The sequence below is a fragment of the Pongo abelii genome, chromosome 13, assembly GCF_028885655.2.
Source record: "Pongo abelii isolate AG06213 chromosome 13, NHGRI_mPonAbe1-v2.0_pri, whole genome shotgun sequence".
Classification (NCBI taxonomy): domain Eukaryota; kingdom Metazoa; phylum Chordata; class Mammalia; order Primates; family Hominidae; genus Pongo; species Pongo abelii.
In genome coordinates, this window is record NC_071998.2 from 112153321 (window position 1) to 112180991 (window position 27671).

The 27671-nt window shown below is 50.0% G+C and overlaps 1 protein-coding gene across 3 annotated transcripts; it reads right to left on the reverse strand.

Annotated features, from left to right (window-relative positions):
• Nucleotides 1–1184: 1184 nt before the first annotated feature.
• TRAF1 (TNF receptor associated factor 1) lies at nucleotides 1185–27558 on the reverse strand. Of its 3 annotated transcripts, XM_054519413.2 has the most exons (9): nucleotides 27500–27558; nucleotides 24968–25101; nucleotides 24344–24709; nucleotides 22122–22209; nucleotides 12555–12620; nucleotides 11634–12044; nucleotides 9575–9752; nucleotides 7468–7616; nucleotides 1185–3494 (listed from the first exon to the last, which is right to left on the reverse strand). In XM_054519413.2, exons 3-9 carry the CDS (start codon nucleotides 24481–24483, stop codon nucleotides 3276–3278), a joined length of 1251 nt encoding a protein of 416 aa, XP_054375388.1. In that variant the 5' UTR covers nucleotides 24484–24709; nucleotides 24968–25101; nucleotides 27500–27558; the 3' UTR covers nucleotides 1185–3275.
• Nucleotides 27559–27671: the final 113 nt, after the last annotated feature.

The following is a 27671-nucleotide window of genomic DNA, read 5'->3' on the forward strand; positions in this document are numbered from 1 at the left end:
ATTCTAAGTGCACTTCAGGGGCTGTTAAGTGATGAGGATCAGATGTTCCTCCCATCCAGCAGGAAGCAGGGGAAGGTTCTGATGCCCCAGTCAAGTCTGATTGGCTGTTGGGGGCGAAAGGTGTGACTGAAGCACTGACAAGGTGGGTGGAGGCAATAACCTGTAACACCCCTCTGGCTTGGAAAGTTTTGCTTCATCAACTACAGCTGGAACCTCCTGGGGCAAGGCAGAAGGGCCAGAACAGGGAGGTCTTCTACTGAGGGGCTGTCGTCGATGTCCTGAGACATTTGTGGAGCTTCTGGTATACACAGCGCAGACAGTTTCTCCTGAGAAGCTGATTGTCTAAAAGTAACACAAACCCTCTTCCCTGCCACGTGCCCCCGAAACGCCCATCAGAAACCTGAATGGCTTCCCGTTGCCAAATGAAGCATCCTCACCCTGCACATTAGAACCCCCTGCGGAGACTTCATCCTGATGCTCAGGCTTTATCACTTACAGGGGTGAGATTCTGTCGCTGGTGTTTTAAAAATCTCCCCAGCACCTTCGGGAACTGCTGGGGATGGGGGACCTACTGAATCCACTCAATGAAATGGTGGCTTTGCCTGCATCTTGCCTCCCCCACCCTTGAATCACCTGTGAAAGATGTGATGTCACGTCTTTGATGCGCTTAACATAGAGCTTTGTTGGAAGAGAAATCATTCAGTGTCTTAAATTATCGTCTCATCCTTTCAATAGGCCCAGGGGTTACCAGCAGGTGCTCTGGGGGAGGAGGGGAGGCACTGCTGCATCTGATGCTGTCTACACTCCAGTTCTTCTGACCCTTCTGCCTCCCTCCCCCATCCTGCCCACAGACCCTGCCCTCAGCCAAGACAGCTTCCCGTTTTCAAGTCAGTACTCTTCCCTTTTCCCCATCGTCTGCATTTCACAATATTCTCAGGCTGAGTTTAAATGCCACTTCTTCCCGGAAGCCTTCCCTCCTTCACCCACTGGATCTGGGATTCTGTGCTTTCCCTAAGCTTCTCCTACTCTCAGTCATAATGATCTACTTATCTGCTCATTTCCTCCACTGAACTAAGAGTTTCTTGAGGCCGGAGTGCACATCTTGCCTTTCTCCCTTCAATGTCGAACACAGTTAACAGGTGCAGGTGTCAATGAAGCTTTGCTGAAAGAATGGCTGCATCTCATGCTCTTTGAAGAGACTATGTATTTCTTGCCATCAGAAATAGGCAATCAAAAGTGTAGAGTAACAGCTGTTTCTCATGGGGGCCTGTTCTACAGATCCCCCTTGGGCTCAACACTCGGTGAGCAGGGATCAAGAGGTTATTGCTAGGACATCAGTTTCAGGGCCTAGACCCATCACTCGCTAGGCCAGACCTTCACGTGTGACATCCAGCTGTCAGCAGGAAGAAGTCAGTCTCCACTGCCTCCACAGTGTCTGCTGCCACATTGTCAGCCGTGGGAACAAGAAAAAGCAGCCCCAGAATGTTTCCTGCCATCGTGCATGGATGACACCATTGCACATAAAAGCACTAGTGCTCCATTATTGCGGTTGGGCCTCCTGAAAACCCCTAGAGCTGGACAGGGCAAGGGAGAGGCTTCCCCTGATCTTCAGCTGAAGGGCTAAGCATGACAGGATGCCAGGCTTAGAGCCCAGCTGGCCTGGGTTTCTGACCCATTGAGTCTGCCATGCCACAGTGCTCCCTCACCTCCTTTGATCCTCCTGTATGCTGGGCTGGAGAGAACAGGAAGGGCTACTGACCCATTTTTACAGAAGCAACCCTAACGATTTGAGGAGTGGAGTCTAGCACAGGCTCAGCAGGTGGAGGAAGAGTAAGCTGTCAGGAAAGCAGCAGGGGAGAGTAGTAGGGTCCTGACTTGTCTCAGGGTCTCTGGAAAGTTGGGTGTGGCCTCCAAGGTGAGAAGATAGGTGTGGGCCACCACCAGGCCATGACAGGCGGGCAGTATTGCCCAGGCTTCTCTCTCCAGTCTGTCCTGTGTAGCATCTCCTTTGAGGGTCAGAGAAACCAGGGAGGGAGGCAAGCTGGGGTGGGTCTCATTATAGAAAAGAGAAGACTGGGGCTAAGAGGGGATGTTCCTGCCAGCATGCCAGCCTCTGATGCCACCTGAAAAACTGGTGGCACCACCTCAAACTCAGCAATGGCCTTTTCAAACCTGGCTCAGTACAAACAACTCCCAAACCATACACTTTAGGAAAACTTCAAAAGAGATTCTAAAAATTATTTCTTTGGGGTTATACATTGCTCAGTGGCTTGGAGGTCCTGATCAGTCTGCTGAGAGAAGTGGATGCCTCAGTTAATCAGGTGTTACGGGATTCTGGAAAGCACCAAAGGTGGGGCCTCCAAGCAGGAAGAGGAAAGTTTATGCTCCTCTTCTTCTTGAGGTGCCTCCGGCTGCACCTGGGAGCTCACAGTGACTGGGTTTCACCTGCATGAAGTGACGTGGCGTTTAGCTGATGGAGGCACAGGATGCGGGGGCTGGGTGTGCTCCTGCGTGTTGGGGAAGCTGAGCTGCCAGGCCCAGGGTGGCAGGTGCCCTGTGGACCAGGTCAATCCAGTGGGGGTTACTGAAGATGAGTGAGGAGCTGGGAGGACAGGAAGCTCCTGAATGTTTCCAGAACCCCTGTAGCTCTAGGACTCACCTGGGCCAGGAGGCCTAGAATGAGAGACTTTCTGGGCTGGAAGGAACCTTAAAAGTCTTCAAATCCAACCCCCAATTTGAAGTCCTAGTGGAGCCCTCTGGGTTTGCTTGTTCACCTCCAGTGACGAGCCTGGACAGACTACATTCAAACTGGCACCCCATCCCTTCCACCCGGTCCTGTTTCTGACCCTGGAGAAAAAGAGGGCAGGCCTGTGTCCAGGTCTCCCTGGAGGCCCTGCAGAGATCTTCCTAGCCCGAGAGCTTCTCTGATTGGGTCCTACAGTTCCAGGCCTGGTTCCATTTTCTTCCCATTTGGTGAGAGTCCACCTCAACATTCGGGGCTGGAGTGGCTCACTGGCCTCCCGGTGCCGCATGGTCTGTGCAGAGGGGAGCAGCTCTGCCTGTCTCTTTCTGGACCCTTTGCCTTTGTGGGCCCAGCCCACGTCCTGCCATCCTAACCGGATGGCCAGCCCGAAGTCGACCCCTCAGTCTTGCTTGGATCGTGCCAGCCTTCTCCCATCTTTGTGCCCTGAGGTCTTGGGTGCCAAGGGCAGGGCATCACAGTCCTCTGGCTAGCTCCTGTCTGAGTTGGAGCTCCCTCAGGAGCCCCGCCCACCCTAAGTGCTGGTCTCCACAATGCACTTGAGAAACATCGTGTCGTCCTTCACATAGGCGTGCTTGGGTGACTGCAGTTTGCTGAGGGGAAAGAAGAGTGGGCAGCCACTGGCCACATTGGTTTCACTCTGGGGCCTCTGGAAGGATGCTGAGCTTAGGTCAGGCCGGAAGGCGTCAATGGCGTGCTCACGGTTGTTCTGGTCCAGCAGCATGAAGGTGACCTGCAGGGAAAGGATAGGTGGGAGATCAGGCCCTACAGCAGCAGCGCAGCTTAGAGGCCCAGGCTTGGGCTCACAGCTGTGCTCCACACCTACTGCCTGTGCAGCCCCTCGGACCCTCGGCTCATTTGGATTAGGAGTCAGAGAAACCAAGTAAGGAGCGCACCTGGCGTATGGCCAGACCCAGGGAGCCGGCAGCACCTGGTATTCTGAGTGCACTTCGGGGGCTGTTCCATGATGAGGATCAGATGTTCCTCCCATCCAGCAGGAAGCAGGGGAAGGTTCTGATGCCCCAGTCAAGTCTGATTGGCTGTTGGGGGCGAAAGGTGTGACCGAAGCACTGACAAGGTGGGTGGAGGCAATAACCTGTAACACCCCCTCTGGCTTGGAAAGTTTTGCTTCATCAACTACAGCTGGAACCTCCTGGGGCAAGGCAGAAGGGCCAGAACAGGGAGGTCTTCTACTGAGGGGCTGTCATCGATGTCCTGAGACATTTGTGGAGCTTCTGGTGTACGCAGCGCAGACAGAGGTTCCCCTGAGAAGCTGATTGTCTAAAAGTGACACAAACCCTCTTCCCTGGCACGTGCCCCTGAAATGCCCATCAGGAAGCTGAATGGCTTCCCGTTGCCAACTGAAGCATCCTCACCCTGCACATTAGAACCCCCTGCGGAGACTTCATCCTGATGCTCAGGCCGTATCACTTACGGGAGTGAGATTCTGTCACTGGTGTTTTAAAAATCTCCTCAGCACCTTTGGGAACTGCCGGGGATAGGAGAACCTACTGACTCACATCCAGACCAAAGCGGCACACCCGCCCTGCCCCACCTGTTTCCCCAGACCTGAGGTCTCTATTCTTGACACCCTCCACTCATGCAATGCTGCTGTTTACCCACAGGAAATGCCTATCCCCCAAACCCCTCTATAAGAATTATGGTGTTTTTTTTTTTTTTTGAGACAGAGTTTCGCTCTTGTTGTCCAGGCTGGAGTGCAATGGCACAATCTTGGCTAACTGCAACCTCTGCCTCCTGGGTTCAAGCGATTCTCCTGCCTCAGCCTCCCAAGTAGCTGGGATTACAGGCATGTACCACCATGCCCAGCTAATTTTTTGTATTTGGTAGAGACAGGGTTTCACCATGTTGGTCAGGCTGATCTTGAACTCCTGACCTCAGGTGATCCACCCACCTCGGCCTTCCAAAGTGCCAGGATTACAGGCGTGCGCCACCACACCCGGCGAATAATTTTTAATAGATTGTATTTTTTAGAGCAGTTTTAGGTTCACAGCAAAATTGATTAGAAAATACAGAGTTCCCATATACCTCCTGCCCCCACCCAATGCACAACCTCCCCCACTATCAACATCCCCACCAGAGTGGTAGTTTTGTAACAATTGATGAAGCTGCACTGACACATAATTATCACCCAGAGTCCACAGTTTACATTGGCATTTACTCTTGGTATTTCACCTTCTATGGGTTTTGACAAATGCATAAGGACATGTATCCACCATAACAGTATCAAACAGAATAGTTTCACTGCTCCCAAAATCCCCTGTGCCCTATCCATCTCTCCTGGACCCTACTCTTGGACAATCACTGATCTTACTGTCTCCATAGCTTTTGTTTTTGTTTTTGTTTTGAGACCGAGTCTCACTCCATCCCCCAGGCTGGAGTACAGTGGTGCGATCTCAGCTCACTGCAACCTCCACCTCCTGAGTTCAAGCGATTCTCGTGCCTCAGCCTCCAGAGTAGATGGGATTACAGGCACACATCACAATGCCCGGCTAATTTTTTGTATTTTTTGTAGAGACAGGGTTTCATTATGTTGCCCAGGCTGGTCTCGAACTCCTGGGCTCAAGCGCTCCACCTGCCTCGGCTTCCCAAAGTGCTGATATTACGGGCGAGAGCCACCACGCCTGGCCTGTCTTCATAGCTTTGCCTTTTCCAGAATGTCATATAGTTGGAAGCATTCAGAATGCAGTCTTTTCAAATTGACTTCTTTTACTTAGTAATATGTGTTTAAGTTTCCTCCCTGTATTTTCATGGCTTGATAGCTCATTTCTTTTTAGCACCGAATAATACTCCACTGTCTGGATGCACCACAGTTTATTTATCCATCCATCTACTGAAGGACATCTTGGTTGCTTCCAAGTTTTGGCAATTATGACTAAAGCTGCTATAAACATCCTTGTGCAGGTTTTTGTGTAACATAAGTTTTCAACTCCTCTAAGTAAACTCCTTTGAGTCCAAGGAGAGCAACTGGCTATATCATTTGGTAAGAGTGTGTTTGGTTTTGTAAGATACTGCCAAACTGTCTTTCAAAGTGGCTGTACCATTTTGCATTCCCACCAGAAATGAATGAGAGTTCCTGTTGCTCCACATCCTCGTCAGCATTTCATACTGTCAGTGTTCCAGATTTTGGCCATTCTAGTATGTATTAATATGTAGTGGTACCTGCCTCCTTCCTTTTTCCTGAAAATTCTGCTAGTTCAGGCTAGCCTCACGGTACCTCCTCCCAGAAGTTTTCCTTATTTACCCCACGATGTGAAGGAGGAAGAAGAGTGGGCAGCCACTGGCCATTCATTCCATCCCTCCCTCCCTCTTTCCTTCCCTTCCTTTCTTCCTTCCCTTCCTCCGTTCCTTTCTTTCTCTCTCTCTCTCTCCTCTTTCTTTGAGGCAAGGTCTCACTCTGTCACCCAAACTAGAGTGCAGTGCCAAGGTTATGGCACACTGCAGCCTCAACCTCCCAGGCTCAAGCAATCTTCCCACCTAAGCCTCCCCAGTAGCTGGGACTACAGGCATGTGCCACCATGCCCAGCTAATGGTTTTTATTATTATTATTATTTTTATCAATAAAATATTTTTAATGTCTACAATTTCTTGTATACATAAATTGCAAAACTTTCACCTGTATATGCGAAAGTATATTCTCTCGCAGGTCAACAGCACCAGGAAACAAGCTAAGCTATCTAAAGATTTTTTTAACTTGATTTGTCCATTATGTAAAAGACAGGATGGATTTAATAACTCCAAAGAAATCTCTATCTCACTCTTAATCATACACTAAACGTCTGAATATTTAATCACATCCACTCAGAAAATACATAGTAGTCTAATACATTCAATACATTGAAAATAAAACAACCAGTCTCTCTTCATATATTTATTCTCTTTCCAAACATGTTTTGGTCTCCTGCTATATCTCAGAAATTTACCAATAGCTGTTTTTAAGTTACAAAATACAAACAACAATTTATTTCTTGGAGAAAATCTTGGGGATTACATTAAAAATGAAAATTTGAGTTCCCACATTCTTTTTTTTTTTTGAGATGGAGTCTCGCTCTGTCACCCAGGCTGGAGTGCAGTGGTGCTATCTTGGCTCACTGCAACCTCCGCCTCCCAGGTTCTAGTGATTCTCCTGCCTCAGCCTCCCCAGTAGCTGGGATTACAGGTGTGCGCCACCACACCTGGCTATTTTTTTTTTATTTTTAGTAGAGACGGGGTCTCACCATGTTGGCCAGGCTGGTCTCAAACTCCTGGTCTCAAGTGATCCGCCCACCTCGGCCTCCCAAAGTGCTGGGATTACAGGCTTGAGCCACCATGCCCAGCCAGATGGTTTTTATTTTTAGCAGAGATGAAGTCTCATCATGTTGCCCAGTGTGTCTCAAACTCCTGAGCTCAAGCAATCCTCCCACCTCAGTCTCCCAAAGTGCTGGGATTATAGGTGTGGGGCACTACACCTGGCCATGAATTTTATTTCTATATAACCTTCAGGAAGATTCCAGACATTTTATCTCCTAGACTCATGGAGCTGGAGGGAGCCCTAGTTACTAGATCTGATTGTTTTATAAAAAGGGAAACTGATAACACAGAGAGGGTGGGGGACTTGCCAGGTCACATGGCCAATTCATTGCCAAACCAGGACTAGGACTCAGGCTTCCATGCTCCCCACCTTACCCCCATCACCTCCACGCCCGTACCTTGTTCCGGAAAGGCCACGGCAGCAGCGCATCATACTCCCCTCGCATGAGCACGATGAAGAGCGACAGGTGGGTCCTCTTTCCAGTGCCATCTCCATTCAGGTACAGCCGCAGGCACAACTTGTAGCCATACTTGGCAGTGTAGAAGGCTGAAACGCAGAAGCCAGAGGCAGTTGGGAAGTGCTGGACTTTGCAGATGTGGGAATGGGATCCAGCGGTCAGGCATGCCCAAGGTCAGCGGCTCAAAACCATGAAAGATGGCGTTAGAGCCCAGCATTCTTCTCGAGTAGGGTGTCAGACAGGAATGGGCTCTTGGGGGTCATCTAGCTCAGTGTCTGTCAGCTGGCCATCCAAATCATACACTGCCGGGCCCCACCCTCAGAGTTTCTCACTCAGTAACCCTGGGGTGAGAACTAAGAGTTGGCACTTCCAGCAAGTTTGCAGGGGCTGCCAATGCCGCTGGTCCTAGGACCACACTCTGAGAACCACTCATCTAACCAACCTATGTTTTACAGTCTGGAAACCAAGCTGAGAAAAAGAAAGTGGCTGGTCACCATCTCACAGTATGTTGGGGACCCAGCAAGAATGAGGGGCCAGGCTTCCTGCCTCCCAGCAGCGGTTTCTTTCTGCTGCCCTATGCCAACTGGCTGGGGTCCCCTGGAGGCTGAGGGTACATGGGGTGACTCACAGTTCTGCCCTATGCCAACTGGCTGGGGTCCCCTGGAGGCTGGGGGTACATGAGGTGACTCGCAGTTCTGCCAGCCATTCTCAGGTGGCAAAACCCTTTGAGGGCTGAATCATCCCTGGTGAAGATGCACAGAAACCCCCTGGGCAGCTAAAGGGGCCATCCCATGAGAGCATGTCCTCTGGCAGAGCGCCCTTCTGGGAGAAGCTGACTGGGGACATGAATCGGGGGCAGGCAGGAAGTGGGTGGAGGAGGGACAGGCTGGCAGTCTGACTCATCTCTGCCCATTACGTTTTGGTAGAACAGGAAGCGTGAGGTACTGCTTGCTTTTTCCCTCTTTGAAAAGAATTGAGGGGAAAAGGCCTACAAGTAGGGCTCGAGGCCACCGCATGAAGAGAGCTGTCCCAACACAGCGGGATGAGCGCTGCTCCTGCAGGAAAGGGGTCCCAGCCCTGCTCTGGGATTGTGACACACTCCGCTGCCTCGTTTAAAAAAAATTTTTTTTGAGAGGGTCTTGCTTTGTTGCCCAGACTGGAGTGCAGTGGCACCATCAGAGCTCACTGCAGACTCAAACTCCTTAAGCCATCCTCCCATCTCAGCCTCTCAAGTAGCTAGGACCACAGGTGCAGGCCACCATGCCTGGCTAACTAAAAAAAAAAATTTTGTGGAGATGGGATCTTGTTATGTTGCCCAGGCTGGTCTTGAACTCCTGGCCTCAAATGATCGATCCTCTTGCCCCAGCCTCCCAAAGTGTTAGGATTATAGACATGAGCCACTGCACGCAGTCTGCTGCCTCATTTTTTGTACAAATATATGCATAGTTATATTAACAGATATCAGTTAAGAGAAACACTTGCCAAGTAATTACTTTATGCAAGACATTGTGCCAAGCCCAGGGGCCCCAGAAATGAGTAAGAAATGAGTAAGACACTCATTCACATATGCTAACTGCAATCGTACACAAGTGCATGTGTCTTACTCAGTTCTCTAATCTTATTTCAGACTGTCGGCTCTCTGAGGCCACGGTGTTCACTTGTGAACATCATCATCCACATCCATCTCATCTGCACACACTGTGGCCCACAGCACACTTTCCTTCACATCCCAAACCCATGAAGTGGGCAACAGTTTTGATTCCTATTTGCAGAATGGGACTGACATTCAGGGAGGCGAAAGGGCCTGAATGTCAGTCAGCCTGGGCCACTGCTGTGTGTGGCTGAGAGCCACAGGGCAGAGCACGGTTCACCCACCAACCTCAAGATGCCAGCATGGTTCCTGGCCATGGTGAGTGGCCTGAATGGGCACTGGCCTAAACTGGACACAGCCTGTCTGTTACAGAGCTGGCGGTTTTCACTGCTTGCTTCCTGGGTCCTGTGGGGCCTGTTTCCCCAAGCAGGTCTCTGTGTCCCTGGGAGGTGTTACCTGGGGAGAAGAGGCTGACGGTCCTGCCACAGGCCGACTCATGGCACCGCCTGGTGACGTTGGTGATCTTCCACAGGAAGGTGCCATCGAAGGAGGCCTCCTCCATGAGGCGCAAGCTCTGCTCCAGCTTGCCCAGGGCCTGGTCTTTCTGGGCCAGGGTCTGCTGCAGCTCCACCACCTGTAGGGAAAAGTGTTCAGCCAGGAACACCAGAACCTGGCTTGGGGATGGGATGGGAACGGCGGGACGTGGAGATTGATCTGCCCCAGATGTGCTATCCTGACCACGCCTCACTCAGGCGTGTGTCTGCATCTGAATGTGCTGCCCTCTGCCTGGCCTTCCTTTTCCTTATCCACCAGGAATCCAGCTCATATGGCCCCTCATCTGGGAAGCCTTCAACCACTGTCCTAGCTCAGCTGCTGTCTTTCAATATGTTCTTACAGAGCCCTTACAATGATTTTATGAGACATATTTTTCTACCTTCCCTACCAGATGTTCTCCTCCACCGAAAGCTGGGCCCATGCTCATTTTGTCTTTGTGTCCATGCCTTACATAGTGCCTGGTATGTAAAAGTAGAGCTGGGAAGTTTGTGGATGAAATGAAGATATAATTGTGGCTTTCAGGAAGGCTGCCTTTTAACTGGAGCAAGAGTTACATAAATAAAGGCTAAAGCCTCAGCCACTGCAACTCAGCACCTGGCCCTTCCAATAGCTTTCCCCAATAAAATGGAAAGAATACAAATTTATTCTTGGGTGTGCTCAGGTAGGGAAGCCATGAATGGAAGTGAGCATCCTTAAAGAAAATTTAATCGTTAATTTTACTGATGGGGAAGGTCCTGAGAGGGAAAGTGACTTGCTCAGACCCACACGGCAGGTGGCTCTGAGCACCTGCTGTAACGGTAATTGTGAATGGTGAGGCAGATAATGGTAATGGTGAAGCAGGAACTAAAATCCAGGCCTAACTCAATATGAGACAATGATGTAATGTTACTGCAAAAGAAGCAACATTAGAATGGTGATTGGCTACATTAAGAAAAGTATAGGCCAGGCACGGTGGCTCATGCCTGTAATCCCAGCACTTTGGGAGGCCGAGGCAGGTGGATCACGAGGTCAGGAGTTCGAGACCAGCCTGACCAACATGGTGAAACCCCTAAAAATACAAAAAATTTAGCCGGGTGTGGTGGCACGCGCCTGTAATACCAGCTACTCAGGAAGCTGAGGCAGGAGAATTGCTTGAACCTGGGAGTGGAGGTTGCAGTGAGCCAAGATCATGCCACTGCACTCCAGCCTGGGCGACACAGCAATACTCTGTCAGAAAAGAAAGAAAGAAGGAAAGAAAGAAAGAAAGAGAGAGAGAGAAAGGAAGGAAGGAAGGGAGGGAGAAGAGAGAGAGAGAGAGGGAGAGAGAGAGAAAGAAAATAAAAGTATAAGCTCTAGAATAAGGGAGGAGACAGCCCTGTTGGACCAAGAACTGTGGCTAAGTGGATTATCTGGAGTCAGCCTGGGACCACACTCCAAGCATACAGAATTCCTTGGAGACTGAGCCAGAGCATAGGATGGCAATGTGAAGCAGCATGCTCTGAGGAAGAGGTGAAGGCGCTGGGGCTTTTAGCCTGAAAAGGGAAGCACTCAGGTAGGACAGAATCCAACTCTGCATCCCTGAAGGGCTGTCATGGGGACTAGAAGGTGGATTTGTCTTGTGGGCTCTGAGGGGCAGGGCCAGGAACAATGCAGGGAAGAGACAGGCTGATTTTAGCTTAGTATAAGGAAGAACTTGCTAAGAGTGGAATATGTCCTGCACTGGAATGAGCTGCTCAGGGAGGTGGTGTCTTATGACAAAAGTTCAAGCAAAGGAACCGAAGCACTGGATGGGGGGCCGTGACCTTGACTACAGCTTCTAACTCAGTGCTCTTCCTGGAAGGGTGTAGGGTAAAGGGGAGATACGTTTTGATGGTGTGACTGCTCTAAGCAGGATGAATGATTAGGAGGAAGCCTTTCTGCTGCTCTGGAGACAGGATGGGGCTCAGCCAGGCTTGAAGGCAAACTTGCCTCCCACACTCACCCTCTGCTCCAAGCTCAGGATGCGCTCACGGTCCAGCTGGCTCTGGTGGATGGAGGTGGCCAGGGCCAGGTGGGAGGCCTCCACCTCCTTGTTGAGAACAGCAACAATATTCTCAAACACACGCAGCTTCCCCTCCAGCTCAGCCAGAAGCTTCTCCTTCATGAAGTGCTGCAGGGCCAGCTCCTCCTGGCTCTCGGAGCAGGGTGCCCGGTAGCAATCGACCTCCAGGTCCCCCGCCACTTCCACGGCTGCCTGCAGCTGCAGGTCTGACAGGTTCTGCTCCAGGGCCATGGGCCCAGACTCCAGGCCACAGCCCAGCCGGGCCTTCCACTGTTTCATGAACCCCAGCAGCAGGTTTAGGTGGGAGGTCTGGGAGGTGACCTCATGCTCTTGCACAGACTGTGGGCTTCCCTGACAAGAGAGTGGGGCTGATCAGTGAAAACAGAGGTGGAGTGAGGACAGGGGAGCAGTGGAGTGCCCTGCTATCAAAGGTCACCAAGGAAAGTCAGATTCATTCACCCAGCAAAGAGGGGGGGCTTTCTGTACAGTGGGAGGGATTCAGAGGAAGACCCTGGCATCAGACCTGCCCACGATGAGCCACATGCATTGCAGCCTCTAATTCTGCCCTGCCCTGGAGCGCAAGGATGATTCAGGACCATGGAGAGGGGCGGTGGGGGTGGGGGTCATTTTGGTGATGTTCTGCCTATGCTTAGGTGAGACATTAAGAAGAACTTCCCCGAGTACTATGATGACTTAATAGTAGGCTCTGATGCTTGGGAAAGTCATTAGAGTCATTAGTACAAAGGACATCCAGATGAGTGGACTGATGTTACGGGAAAATCATGGAGCGGCTGCAGTGGGGAGACCTGCAGGTCTGCAACCATAGCGGACAGATCTCCTTTCTCACACTGAGATGCTTACCTTGAAGGAGCAGCCGACACCTGCAAAGGGGCACCCAACTCCAGCCTCGGCCACCTCGGGGTGAGCCTGGAAATAATAATCACATCACTGAATGTTATAGCAATCCCTGTGGCTACCCTGGGGGCTCTCTTCAATGCACCAGGATCCACCAGGGCAGGAGATGGCTTGGGCCACATGACTTTGCACGTTGCTGTTCCCTTTGGCTCTCTCCTTTCCACCCTTCAAGATTCCGCCCTTCCATGACCATCGTTCAAAACAGGACCTGGGCCCTTACTGTGATCCTGGGCAGCTCTGCTATTTCTCCTGTCAGGGCACAGTCCACACAGCTCCGTAATCATCACTCACTCTCTGGTTGCCCCAACTGGTCGGGGGGAGCTCTGTGAGGGTCATGGCTGTGTTCCCAGTGCTGAGGGCAGTGCCTGGCACAGCTGAGACACTCAGAACACACTGATTGCATGAGTAAATGCCTCCCTCCTCCTGAAGTTCATGGAGAATCTTGGGCTCACAATTCCCATCTGCATCGCTCCTTGGTCATCTGTCCTTGACTGAGATGTGTCCACTCTGCACAACTTTCCCTTCCAGATAACATCCAGCCCGAGGGAAGGGATACAGGAGGGTCTCAGTGCTATTATAATAGCAATTTGACCCCATTTTAATCTATTTAGGTCTGAAGTGTTTACCAAATGCTTTCACGGCCATAATTCTTTCTAGGGCTCCTTACAGCATGGTGGGGAAGAGAGGGTGGGTTTTTAATTCCTATTTTACTGATGAAAAAACTGAGGCTCACAGAGGGGAAGGGGTTTGCCCAAGGAGGCCGAGCTGGGAGGCAGCACAGCCACGGGGCCCCTCCCACACACATCACTACCTCTTAACAGGAGTCAGCCCAGGAGAGATGGGAGAAAAGTTTTTCCAAAACATATACAGTCATGCAACAGGAATATGTTCTGAGAAATGTGTCATCATTGTGTGAACATCACAGGATGTATTTACACAAACCTGGATGGTATACCCTGCTACACACCGAAACTCTGTGACAGCCTATTGCCCCTAGGCTACAAACCCGTACGGCACTTGACTATACTGAATACTGTAGGCAATTGTTAACACTGTAAGTATGTGTGTATCTAAATAAATCTAGACATAGAAAAGGTACAGTAAGAATACAGTACTATACTCTTCTGGGACCATCGTTGTATATGTGGTCCGGTGTTGACTGTTATATGGCACATGACTGTATCTTCATAAAGGCTTGTATCCAGAATATACAGAGGACTCTTACAATCTAATAATAAGAGACAAATGACCTAATAAAAAATGGCCACAGCCAGGCTCAGTGGCTCAACACCTGTAAGCTCAACACTTTGGGAGGCTGAGGCAAGAGGATTGCTTGAGGCCAGGAGTTCAAGACAGCCTGGGCAACATAATGAGACCTCATATCTATTTTTAAAAATTTTTAAATTAGCCGGTCTTGGTGGTGTACACCTATAGTCCCAGTTACTTGGGAGGCTGAAGTGGGAGGATCGCTTGAGCCCAGGGGGTCAAGGCTGCACTGAGCTATGATCACATCACTGTACTCCAGCCTGGGTAGCAGAGAAAGACCTTGTCTCTCTTAAAAAAAATAAGTAAATAATGAACAGATACAATCTATGAAAGTATCTTATAAAGTTAAATCATACTTATAAAATAATTTACTTATAAACCATACTTATAAAGTTACCATACAATCCATACATTTCACTCCTAGGAATTTACCTAAGAGAAAGTAAAACATATGTCTGCACAAAGGTGTGTATGTGAATGTTCATGGCAGCTTTGTTCAAAGCAGCCCAAATGTGTCATCAGCTGGTGAGTGGATAAACAAATTGGTCTATATATACTATAGAACAACCAAATGGAATTAAATACCAGCATAAACAATAACACGGATGAACCTCAAAAACATTATGCTAAGTGAAAGAAGTCAAAGACCAAAGACTACATACTACCTGTTTCCATTCTTACGAGCTTCTAGCAAAGGCAAAACTAGAGTGACAGGAAGTAGATCAGTGGTTGCCTCCTGGAGCTGTGGGTGGGGAGGGGATTGACTATGCAGGAACACAAAGCAGCTTTATCCCGTGCAGAAACGTTTGCCACTTGACTGTAGTGGCGGTTACGTGATTATTTATATTCATCAAACTGTATACTTAAAATGAGTGAGTTTTATTGCATATAAATAATATCTTGATTCTATGAGCGCTTTGTTATGTATTTATTTATTTTTTTTGAGAGAATAATCTCATGGAACCACGTGAAAGGGGATTTGGATGAAAGCAGGAGAGGACAGAGGTCTTTCGGACTGAGCAAATACAAAAAGCCACACTAGTTATTATTCTTTAAAAGTAACATAAGCAGAGAGCTGTGGGCTTAATGAGTACAGTTGGGTTGAGACACAGAACACAGCCCAGCAAAGGCCACCCTGCCCCCGCCCCCACCCACCAACTGCCCAGGGCTTCAGGGACAAGTTGTTCCCAATAAATAATAGAAAACAGATGTTCTATGGAAGGCAGGCAGAGGGCAGCCTTGGCAGGGAGACCGTGCTGGCTTCGGGAAGTCTGTGGTGATGAAACCTCCCCGAACATGTAGCTTTTGACATGTGAGAACAGTGGAGGGAAGATGCTATGTGTAGACCTGGCTCCTGGGTGAATATACCTGGGGGAGCCTTTCAGGTCCCACCCCTCCCCACAGGTCCATGATTCCAATACTCTGCGGTTCTAAGGCTCAAAGCTTGGTGGGAGAGTCATAAGAACATGAAAATGATCAAGCTAAGAGTGAAATTCCAGACATCACCCCGCAGGTGGAGGGGATGTGTCTTTCAGCAGTGGAGCTGTCCTGGTGTTGTGTGAACAGCAAATGTCTGTTTCAGGGAGTGAAATGCTATTCAGATGTAGGGACATCCTTCTGTGATGCGTGTACAGATGTGGACTGTGATGAGCCTTGAACAGTTGCTGGAGAAAGGGGCAGGGGTGACTTGAGAGGCTTTCAGAGGCTTCTCCATCATCATTATTCATTCCTTAGAGTGCATGGGAGTTCAGGATGTGGCCTCTGGAACCAGCCTTTTGGGGTTCAGAGCTTGTTTCTGTCACTTCACATACTAGCTTTGTGGCCCTGGGATAGTTACTAATTCCTCTGTTCTGCAGTTTCCTCATCTGCAAAATGGGGATAATAATAATATCCCCCTTATAGGGTTATTGTGAGGATTAAATGAGATAATACATGTAAGCACTGGTATTAGTTACCCATTGCTGCTGTAACAAAATACCACAAACTTAACGGCTTAAAACAACACAGCTTTATTATCGTACAGTTCTGGAGGCGAGGGGTCCTAACATGGAAACGTCAGCAGGACTGCGTTGCTCCTGGAGGCCCAAGGGGAGGATGGCTTCCTCCCTTCCCCAGCTTCTCAGGGCTGCCTGCACTCCTCGGCTTGTGGTCCCTTCCTCCATCTTCAAAGCCAGCAGTGGAGCATCTCCCCTTCTCTCTGACTCTCGTCTCCCTCTTCTGAGGACCCTTGGGCCTCCTGGATAATCCAGGGTCACCTCCCCATCTCAGAATCCTTCATTTAATCCTGTCTACAGAGTCTGTTTTGCCATTGTTATGGGCTCAGCAACCCCCACCCAAATCAGATGTTGAAGTCCTAACCACCAGTATCTCAGAATATGGAGATAGGGCCTTTAAAGAGCTAATTAAATTAAAATGAGGTCATTGGGGGTGGGCCCTAACGCAATGTGACTGGTATCCTTTTAGGAAGGGGAAATTTGAAGAAGGACCACATGAAGACATAGGGAGGGGACAGCCATGTCAAGGCAAAGAGAGAGGCCTTGGAGGAAACCAACTCGCCAATACCGTGCCTTGAACTTCTGGCCTCCAGAACTGCGAGGAAATACATTTCTGTTGTTTACACCTCCCAGTCCGTGCACTTTGTTATGGCAGCCCTGGCAAATGCACAGAGCCATGTGAGGTCACATACTCACAGGTCTTGGGGATTCACATGTGGACATCTTTGGAGGACATTATTCTGCCTAACACAGTGTTCAATAAATATGACCCATTATTACTACTAATAAATTAATAATAAATTATTAGAAATAATGGCTCATATTTATTGAAATTATTCAATACTACTACTGAATACTTGTTGAATAATACTGCTACTAATAAATTAATAATAAATTATTAGAAATAATGGCTCATATTTATTGAAATTATTCAATACTACTACTGAATACTTGTTGAATACTACTGCTACTAATAACACTAATAATTCTAATAGTAGTAATACTACTAGTATTACTACTAATTAGTATTCTTATTCCTGTGGATTAAGCACTGCCCCGGGACATCTCCCAGTCCCAATCCCCCAGTGGCTGTCATATACATGTATCTCATTTAATCCTCACATCACAAACTCTTAATAGTGAATTCTCTAAAACTCCATTTTCCTGCTGGATTTCCTCAAGGTGGTAAGGAACATTCCTAAATGAACAGGACCAAAACGTGTTTGAATGTTGTCTCATAGGATCCCTGTGACAATCCTCTGAGGCAGGCAGGACTGTATTAGTGTCACCTTAACACCGGCAAAAACAGAGGGAATGGCTTAATGTCATGCTGAGCTTGTGAGCGGAGGAGCTGGGCATGCCTGTGCGTTCTCTCTCATAGTTGTGAGCCCCTGCACGGGCTTGCTGCTCTCCTGGCACTCACGTAGACACTGTCCCATCAGATCCTCACAGCCATGAGGGGGAGGTTGGGGCTTTAAGGTTCTGCTTCCCTAGGGTAGGTGGAAAAGCCGAAGCCCAGGGGCGATCAGTGACTTGCAGGACGCAACGGGGCAGGTGAGGGGAGCCCAGGAGCCTGGAGTCTGTGTGCAGGCTCCGTCCTCCCCACCACAGTGTCCTTGCCTGGGGTGGCCTCACTCGAAGGCCAGGGACCAAGGCGACAGGAGAGGGAATCAGGAATCAGACTGCATTGCAGGAGAAGAACAGAGGATCTGTCCCGGGCCAACCCTGTCTGGTGTCACAAGTGGCCCCTGTGTGAGTGGCCTCACTGCTTGCAAATTGCTAAAAATAAAGTGTGCAGTGGAATTTCCTCCGAGGAGGAGACAGAAAGAGAGAAAACAGATTTCCAGCCCTGAGGGAACACTCGTTCTTCTGTCTGGGTCTGAGGAGTCTCTGCGTGTGTGGTGTTTCCGGCCACCCTGGCTACCCAGGCCCTTTGTGGTGGGGTCACAGTGGGCCCTAGTGGGGGGCCCCATTCTGAGACCTGGGGCCTCCGGGAATGTGACTGTTAAGAGGGTGCTGGGAGCATGACTGCCACCTCTGCAGCCCCTGCACAGAACAAAGAGGATCTGAGCAGGCCAGGCACTGCCTACTTCCACACTGGGCTGAGGTCAGGGATGCCCAGAGGGGCTGCTGTGGCTCAGGTCTCAGCTGGTGCTGAGGGGGTGCTCTACAGTCACATGGGGAGCTTGGTCAGTCTGCCACTGTCTGCCTGTTCCTGCCCTCCTCTGTAACTGGGCCAGCTTACTCTCTGTCAGCCTCTGCTCAGCTCGACTGCTGCCTCCTCCAGGAAGCCCTGCCTGATTCTCCTGGTTGAACATAGTCTTGCCCATTCCTGTTTTTCCCATAGCACTTGGTGGACTCCTGCACTAAAGCCTGACTGTGTTATTTAAGCAGTTATGAAACATTTAGGGGAGGATTCCTTGTGTAGAGGCAGCATAGAGAAGATGCCACCAGCTCAGGAGCCATGGGTTAGAGCCTGGCTTTACCTCCCACTTGCTGTGTGACTTTGGTCCAGGCACACCTCCTCATGGAGCCTCAAAATATTACCTATTGGTAAAATACGGCTATCACTACCACCCACCACACAGGATGTCACAGGATTGGGGCGATTACAGATGAACACTGTCAAGCTCAGAAGTATAAGGTTTGGGGGTTTATTCCCAGGTATCACACTTCAAGGAACACAGATAAACAGAAGCGCATTTACCCCAAATGCACAGAGACTGGGGAAAGACTGCTTCCCATGTCTCCATAGAAAGTGTCTTTCCATGGAGGCAGGACTGACTCCAGGGATAGGAGGCTAAGTTGCCTTTTGTGACCTCAAGGGAGACAGACTTCAGCTCAGTACAAAGAAAGAGGAGAATGTTGCATCAGTCAGAGGCTCCCAGGGTAGGTGTCGTTGTTTCATGGAGTAATGACCTCTCTGCCATTGGAAGGACATGGAGCCACATAGCATGAATCCAGTACAGAACAGAAATTGGACTAGACAGCTTAAACCCTTGTCACTTTCTGACTCTAGAAAAATTAAGGCGTGAGCTACTGGCAGTAGTTGTCAGCTTGCCTTTGACCTTCTTGAATGGGCCTCAGGAGGAAGAGAGTGGGAGAAACAATCCCATTTGCTGATCCTCAGCAGACAGGACTGAAGATTATCTTCCAGCCCCGCTGGCCGTCCCCTCCTTCACTGTCACTTCTACAGGAAGATCACACCAGGCAAGTATCAAGTCTCTAACTAGGTCAACATTAATCCTTCAATATCTGCTTCTTACATGAGGTAATTAGTCCATGGCTCTGGGCACTTCTTTGGGAGATAATCATCTAATGAAGTCAGAGTCTGAGGACAAACTGATAAGCAGATGGCATGGGAAGTGTTTGCAAGGAGGGCTGGTCCTCAGCCCTCTACCCTGCCTCCATTTCCCAGGTTGCCCCAGATATGCAGGCAAACTTAGGAATTACCACACATGCAAAGTGTTGATTTATCATCAGCCACTTTCCTTTGGTCAAAAGTCCCCCAAAGTTCCCACTGGGGCAAAAGTCAGAGGAGTCCCTGGTCCTTCCCCTATGTGGCTTTGTGTAAGTAATCAGACCATGACTTACCACCCCTCCCCACCCCAGCTTTTCACCAGGAGTCCATGACTCCACGAGGTGGGGAAGCCAGCAGGGAGGGGAGGGGGCTGATGCCTCTCAGAGGTCTGCCTGCGTTAAAGAAGCCTTCTTTGCTCCCAAATACAGGCAGCTTCCTCTCCCATCCTACAGCCTGTTAGGGTGCCTGTAATTCTACCATGAATTATAGTCCCTTCACTTGGCTTAAGGCAGCAAGTTTCAAACTGTGCTCTGCAGGGCCCTAGGAGTCCCCAGAACCTCTTAGGGGCTGGGATAGGAGAAAGAAATGGGGCAATTAACAGGTCGGGGCTCCAGGGTCCCCCTCCATCAGAATGCTTCTACTTTTATCTGATTGAAAAAGATGAAAAAAAGCCATTGGATTAGGAGATATTAAAATATCTATGTGATCTAAGATTTACACAATAAATGTATATTAATTTTGTTAAGAGGAAAGAATAAAACAAGCTAAAAACAACAGTCCTAGAGCATTCAAGCAGGTAAGGGCTTTTTGCAGGTGAGGCACAGTGGCTCACAGAGTTGAGGGTCTGCTTGTGTCTCACAGCCCATCCACCAAGAGCCAAACAGGGAGGCTCAGGGAGTTACTCCACGGAGCAGCATATCATATTAACTCTTACCACGCTGCAGAGTGTAAAGTTCCAAGAACATGCATTTGATCCTTACTCTTACTCTCTGAGGGCCTGCCGATGGAGAGGCTGCTGAGAAGCAGATGGGAGAGTGCTCAAAACCAGCTCTGGGTGGGACAGGAAATTCCCCTGAACTCTCTGAATGAGAGGGACCAGCTCAGAGAAAGCAGAAGGAGGTGTGGACACTCGCCTGCCTCTGGTCCAACGATAGGGGGATAGCTGCCCTGCCAGCACTGCTATCACGGTCTGGACATCACAGATCCTGGAAAGGCCTTGCAGAGCCGACTTAATATCCTCATTTTACAGATACAGAAACAAGGGTCTGGGAATTGTTGCTAGCCCAGCAGAGAATTATGCAGAACCACCCCTGGACATCAGGCTCCTGATCCCTGGGCCACAGTTTGCTGCAAGAAGAGGGGTTTGGCTGAAAGGAGCCAGGCACCTCCCAGTGGAGGTAGAGAGGGTGGCCGAGCAATGAGACTCCTCTGCAGGTCTCAGGGCCCCGTGTGTAAACAAGAGGATTTGATTTTGAGCAGTGACTCCTGCCTATTTGGATTCGTGGACCAATACGAGTGTGTTTTTTTAAAATTGAGAGATTAACAAAGAGATTGCCATCTTTTTAATTTTGCTTAGCAAAGGCTTTGCCAAAAACTATCATCTACGATTACATCCTTTCATTTATATAAAGAAATGCATAGGACAGACACAATCTCAGAGTAAAGGTTGGTTTTATAAATGGAAAGAATTTAGTTTACATAAACTGATTTATAGAATTGCCTTATTTTTATCATTTTGTCATGAGCTGGTGGGAATGGATCAGTTCTGGACAGCACGTGGAACATCTGAGCAGGACATGTAACCTATGAGGGTCCTTCCAGCTTGGGAGGGCCAGGGTTCTAAATTGTAGCTCCTGAAAATGTCTCTCTGGCCTATCACACTTCCAAATGTGTCTCTTATTCCTAGAAGCACAGTTTGGCAGAGCTCAAGAGGTAAGCTGATAATGGTCTCTCCCCGCCTAAAGGCAAACAGAGGCAGACAGAACCATCTAGATGAGGAGTTTGCTAACCTTTTTTTTTGTAAGGGGCTGGATAGTAAATATTTTGGGCTATGAAGTCTTTGTTGCAAGTACTCAATTTTATATAATTTTCATGTGTCCCAAAATATCTTTTTTTGTTTTTTTGAGACAAGGTCTCATTCTGCTACCCAGGCTGGAGTGTAGTGACACGACCATGGTTCACTGCAGCCTCGACCTCCCCGGGCTCAGGCGATTCTCCTACCTCAGCCTCCACATTAACTGGGACTACAGGCACGTGCCACCATGCCAGGCTAGTTTTTATATTTTTTGTAAACATGCAGTTTCATCATGTTGCCCAGGCTAGTATCAAACTCCTGGGCTCAAGCTCTCCACCCACCTCGGCCTCCCAAAGTGTTAGAATTACAGGCATGTCATTCTATGTAATTTGAATTCTAACACTTCAGAATTACAGGCATGTTTGTCATATACCAAGGGGTTTATATTTGTTATTATAAGAACTTTTTTGATTATTATTGATTGGGGCTCATAACAATCCTGTGATGCAGAAAACATTTTTGCAGACAAGCAAGCTGTGGCTTGAGAACACTAGCAGCGCAGCAGGCCTCACAGCCTCGAGAATTACAGGTCATTACGCATGGCCTATCATTCTTCTGATTTGTTCAACCATTTGAAAATACAAAAACCACTCTTAGCTCGTTGCTTAGGTGGTGGGCCAGATGTGGCCCATGAACTGTAGTTTGTGGACCCCTGGTCTGGACTGTTCTCACCCTAAGTCTATTGCCAGGTGGCTTTAGGCAAGACACTTCACCACTGTGAACATCAGTCTCCTTACTCCTTATAAAGCGAATTCAGTCTGGACTCGGGACTAGTTGGGAGGTGCCTACCAGGGGCGGAGTGGGCAGCTGTCTACTTGGCCTCAACCTGGAAAAATCAAGACAACGGACAAATGCCTTTCCGTGATGTGCCAACGTACCTTCTCCTGAGTTCGAAGACGGCTTCCTGGGCTTATAGACTGGAGGTCTTCCCCTCTGCATTTGGAGCAGATCTGATCCTCGCCGTTCCTGGGGAAACATGGACAAAGCCTTGGAGAGAGGCACTACAGTTCCCTGCACCATCCACTCTCCTGACAGCTCCAGAAGCCTCAAGGATCAGCAGGGTGGTGATCATGTAAGTCCACAATCCCAGAGCCACAGTTCCTAAATCGCAAAATTGCCGAGCATCCCACATTTTTTGGTAGTTTGCAGCGAGCTTCCTGGGCTGCCAAACCTGCCCTGACTGCACTGACCGGAAGCTATTATAGCCCTTACTTGCCCCACTTAGTGTGAATATATATATGTTTCATTGCAGAAACATTAATGTGCTTGATTACAGGGTGCTGCCGCATTCCCTGCCAATTACATGATGCCCTGATTTGCTTTTCTAAAAAAAATTCTGAATTACAAAACACATCTGATCTCAGGGGTTTAGGCAAGAGATTGCTGACATATGACTATATTTGCTCTTCTCATTTGGTCCTCCATTTGGTTTTGGTCTTATATGTTTAGTAATTACAGAGGATCATGGCCTATTAGGACAAGAAAGGGCCTCAGAGAACATCTGGCCTGGAAGTTCTTAATCAGGAGTGGGTGTCAGATTCTAATGGGTAACACCTGGGTACCTGTGGTTTTTTTGGTCTGTTTTTTGGGGGTTTTTCTTTTTTTGAGACAGGGTCTTACTCTGTAGCCCAGGCTGGAGTGCAGTGGTGTGATCTCGGCTCACTGCAACCTCTGCCTCCCAGGTTCAAGTGATTCTCATGCCTTAGCCTGCCAAGTAGCTGGGATTACAGGTGTGCACCACCACGCCCAGCTAATTTTTGTATTTTTAGTAGAGATGAGGTTTCACCTTGTTGGCCAGGCTGGTCTCAAACTCCTGACCTCAAGTGATCCTCCTGCCTCGGCCTGCCAAAGTGCTGGGATTACAGGCATTAGCCACTGCGCCTGGCCAGCAACTGTGTTTTTACAAAGCTCCTGACCTGCTACCGCTACCGAGATAGCCTGTTTTACAAGTGAGGGAATGAGGCCCCAGAGGGCATGTGGATTGGTTAAGGTAGAGTGAGTCAGGAGCAGAGCTGAGTAGAAGCTCTTCAGGACTTAGGCCTCAGGCCTCAGCCCTCCAACTTCCAATCAGCTCCCTCCTCTGCCAGGTTTTGGAAGGAGGGAGAGGGGAAACCAGGAGACCCACCACCAGAACCTGAGCTGAACCCTGACAATCCGCTTGATGGTAAAACCAGTCAACCTCTGCTCCTCCACCCCCCGGCTGGCCTTTCCACCGCCACAGCCTCTCCTCGCTATTCTCACAGCCTCCTCTTTTGTCATCATGTTTGAACTTCTCACTTGCCTGATTCAGCTTTCCCACCTTCTTAAGCTGTAAAACCGCAAACAAAAGGTCATCACATGAGGCAGTTTAAGGGCATATTTGCCAGGAAACTGACCAAAGCTGACCTAATCTATTAGGCCTCAGTGTTCTCATTTGTAAAATAGGATCATAATAGTATCCACCCCTATAAGCTGTGCTGAGGACCCGAGGGCAGAGCATTTGGCACACAGTAGGTGCATAATTGCTTAAAGAGGGATGTCCACGATAGTACTGATGTCATGCCTTTCTGGGTTATTAATTTTTTAAATATCATTAAATACACAAATATATATCGATCTCTTTGTCCCCTCCAAAAGGGTTCCCAGCAAACAGTCTGAGGTGATGAGCAATGCTGTGGAAGGAGAGATATTTGTCTAACAGTTTGTCATTCACCAAGAGGTTTATATTTGTTATTATAAGAACTTTTGTGATTATTATTCATTGGGCTTCATTAACAATTCTACGACACAGAAAACAGCTTTACAGACAAGCAAGCTGTGGCTTAGGGACATTAGCAGAGCACCAGACCACACAGTGAGACAGTGGCCTCACAGCCTCGAGGCTCTCCTCAGTGTGGATGGCTTTCCCCTGTGGGAGCTGACACCTTTCTGTGGCTTCCTCTCCTTCCACCACAGCCAGAGGGGCAGTGTCAGGGAGTGTGAGAAAAGCGTGTGGAAACTGAGGCCCAGACAGGAAAAGTCACCTGCCTGAAGTCACAGGCTCCTCTGCCCCTCACCTCCCATCAGAGGTCCCTCCCTGGCACCCACTTTCTGCCCACCCTCCGCTCCTCCATCACCTCACCTCGGGTTCTCAGAGAGACAGCCTGTACAGCAGAGAGCCCTGGGCTCCTTTGGGTCCTGGCAGACGGTGGGAGGGCACCCAAAGGGAAACTCATTCTCATCAGGGGCCGGGCGAGGGCTGCTGCCTGAGCTGGAGGCCATCTCAGGGTTCCAGGCTGGCCAGAGGGCCTGTTTAAGTTGCTCCAGGGCAGGGGACCAGCCTTGTGGAGTCCTAGCCTGGGCCTCACTCTCTGGTGAGTAGGAGCTCTGATGACTTTATCTTCTTCTCTCTGGCTTGTGTGGTTCAACGTCACAGCTGAGTCACAGCAGGGATGGAGCAGGAATTACCCTTTGTGGCGATAAAAATCCCCTGGATGGTGACTGAAGGCTTTAGGAGTGTCCAGTCATTTTTTTTTTTTTTTTTTTTTTTTTAGAGTGAGAAAAAGCAAGAGAGCAAGTCAGAGAAAATGACCCGTGTCACAGACTCTCAGAAAGCACAGTGAGAGTTCCCCAGGCTGAGAATCGCAGGCTGCCGCTGGCTTCCCCCACCTCCCTGGGCACTTCGGAGGAGAGGGCCACAGCTGGCCCCTGGTCTGTGTTCCCTGGCACCTCTGAGCAGCCTGGAATTCTCAGTAGGGGTGCTCACCTTCCTGGTGGAAATCCCCAGGGTGTTGGAGGCAGGTCCAAAATTTCAAGTTCTAGGCGCTTTTGCTCTGCTCTGAGTGTCTGGGTGACCTCAAGGAGAAGTCACTTCCTCACAGTGGGTTCTGATGACTCCATCTGTAAAAAAGAAGTTGCAACAGGTGGCCTCTGAGCTATAAGATTCTGGGACCCTATCTTGCCTGGGACTGAGGCAACCAGAAGGAGCAGGAAAGCCCTGATGAAATCCAAGGCCTAGGACCACAGACTCCTCAGGGCCCTCCCTGCACCACCCCACTCAGGAAGTCATAGGTGGCTACATGCTCCGGTCAGGTGCCACCACTTGGCTGCCTCAAGGAGAACAAAGCGCTAAACAAATACAAGATCACAGCAGCTGGTCTCAGCAGCCAAGTGGGATGTAGATCCACGTTCGCAGGAAAAGTGCACTGTGGAAACGATGGCTCCTGGCATGTGTACTGTGTGCTGAGCAACAGTTTCCCTCCAAATCCTTACAACAACCTGCAAGGAATTCTTCTGCAGCTGTATATAGGGTCAGAGAAGCAAGATGCCTGGTCCAAAGTCACACAGCCTCTGGTAGTGGAGTGGGAATCACACCAGAGCTGTGGGGCCCCAAGCTCTGTGTGCTTGGGATGGAGATCAGAGTACCCAGCTCTTGCCTCATCTATCAAATGGAGAAGACGATCCCTACACATCTTTCCATCCTGCTCAGCTGCTACAGAGGTTTTGCAAACTTTCACAGTGGTTTCAGATCATGGGTTTTGAGGTCAGACAGAGCTCAGTTGAAATCCTGGGTCCACCACTTACTAACTGTGGGCCCTGGGACAAAGTCCTTAACTTCCCTGAAACTCAGATTCTGCATCTGTAAAATGGGACAATAATACCTATTTCACCCAATTGTTGTGATGACTAAATGAGATTGTGGGTCAAAGTGTGGTGTGTAACCCAAGTGAAGTACTTGAATGACATTTGGCTCAGATGGTGACTACAGGCCTTCCAGCTCCTCAGAGAAAAGGATTCAAGTGGTGCATTATGCTTATACTGTGTTTTCATGTCTATCTACTGGAGCCTCAACAGGTGGGCAGGGCAGGTCATCTGACCTGAGATACATTAAACTGCCCACCTGCCCTGGTGTAACACCAGGGCTGCCACAGGCTGGTGGCAAAGACAGCACGGCATCTTACGGCCACGGTGTACATCAGGACCTCCACCCCCATAACAAACGACCTCCAGGCCTGCATCAAGACTATCAGAAGACACTCCCTTTTAACTGTGTACCCCATACCTGCAAACTTTCCTGCAGCCCTACCTGTTCCCTCCTTCGCCTGGTTTGGGATAAAACAGGCACCCAAGACTTCTCTCCCCTCCGGCCTCAATACCACCCTCTCTACCTGCTCATTCCCACGGACATCAAAATGTGCCCAAGCTGCTCTAATAAGAAAAGGGAAAAATAGTACTACTTTTGGGTATTGTCTTACGTAATTTTACAGACATCATCTCATCTAATTTTCACTCTGTGAAGCAGGTATTGCCATCATCATCCCCACCTTACAGATGAGAAAACTGAGGCACAGAGAGGCTAAGCGACTTGCTTAAGGTCTCACAGCTAGTGAGTGGGGACTCCTGAACCCAGAGCCAGTCCTGTAACCACGCACGTTTTTGAAACACTCTTTATTCTCGTCTCCAATTTCTACATCTACTCTCTCCTCACTTAACGGTAGAACTTCTAGAAAAGATTGTCTATACAGGCACTTGGATCTCCAGGAAATCATCTCTCTAAGTGTATATGCATGTCGGGGACGCCAAATGCCCTGGGCCCGCCCCAGTTTCTATCCAACCAGTCCTCCTGCCAGCACCTGACCCGGCTCTCAGCCCTTCCTTCCGGAATCCCTTCCTTTCCCCGGCTTCCCGCATCCTCTGCGGGGAATTCCCCCCGCGTCTCTGGTGGCTCCTTATCCGTCTCCTTGACCCCTTTCTCTTCCACACTGGGCCTCCATCGGCTCCATCCACGAGGAGTCTCTCTGCGCCGCGTGTCCCCATCTCCCACTCGTCCTTCGGGGCGCCCCTGCACCAGACCCCACTCCCATGGGAAGTCTCCGTGGGCCGCCCCATGATGAGGCTGGGCGCCCCGCTCTGTGATTCCTCGCGCCTGCCGGCGCCAGCACAGCCCCCGCCGCCCGGCTCTGCAGGCTGAGCCCCGAACCCGGTCCGTGAGCCCGCCCGAGGGCGGGGGAGTGTCGCATCGCCACCTCGACATATCCAGTTGCGAGCTCAGCGCTGGGAGCCAGGCAGCGCCGGTGCCCGCGGAAAGAGGAATGAGCCCCTGGGGGGCCGGGGCGCCCGCGGCTGGGCTGGGGGCAGTGAGTCCAGGGGCGGGCTCTGCAGCCGAGGTGCCAGGTCCCCGGTTGCGCCCGGGGAGTCCCCGCCTCAGCGAGCGGGAGCTGGAGAGGGGCGTTCGGGGCGAGGAAGGGGGCCGGGGAGCCACCCTGCGGTCCTGGGGCAGGGGTGCAGGGCAGCCAACCTCGGCACCGCCTCCGCCACCTCCTACCGGCGGCCTGGCCGGGAGCTTCCGGTGGAGTGTGAAGGACGCAGCCGCGCGGGCGGAAACCGGGAAGGCAGGGCCGGGGCCGGGGGCTGCTGCTTCCCAGACTGCCGCGGGGCGGGGCGAGCGATCCCCATGCGGGGAAACTGAG

Bases quoted from the DNA above. Each gene is read 5' to 3' on its own strand.
- TRAF1 (XM_054519413.2), bottom strand. From the start codon at position 24,483: ATGGCCTCCAGCTCAGGCAGCAGCCCTCGCCCGGCCCCTGATGAGAAT. The intron at 22,210-24,343 runs GTGAGGTGATGG...ATGTTTCCCCAG, and splicing joins TGTCTCTCTGAGAACCCGAG to GAACGGCGAGGATCAGATCT. The intron at 12,621-22,121 runs GTACGTTGGCAC...TATTATTTCCAG, and splicing joins GTCTTCGAACTCAGGAGAAG to GCTCACCCCGAGGTGGCCGA.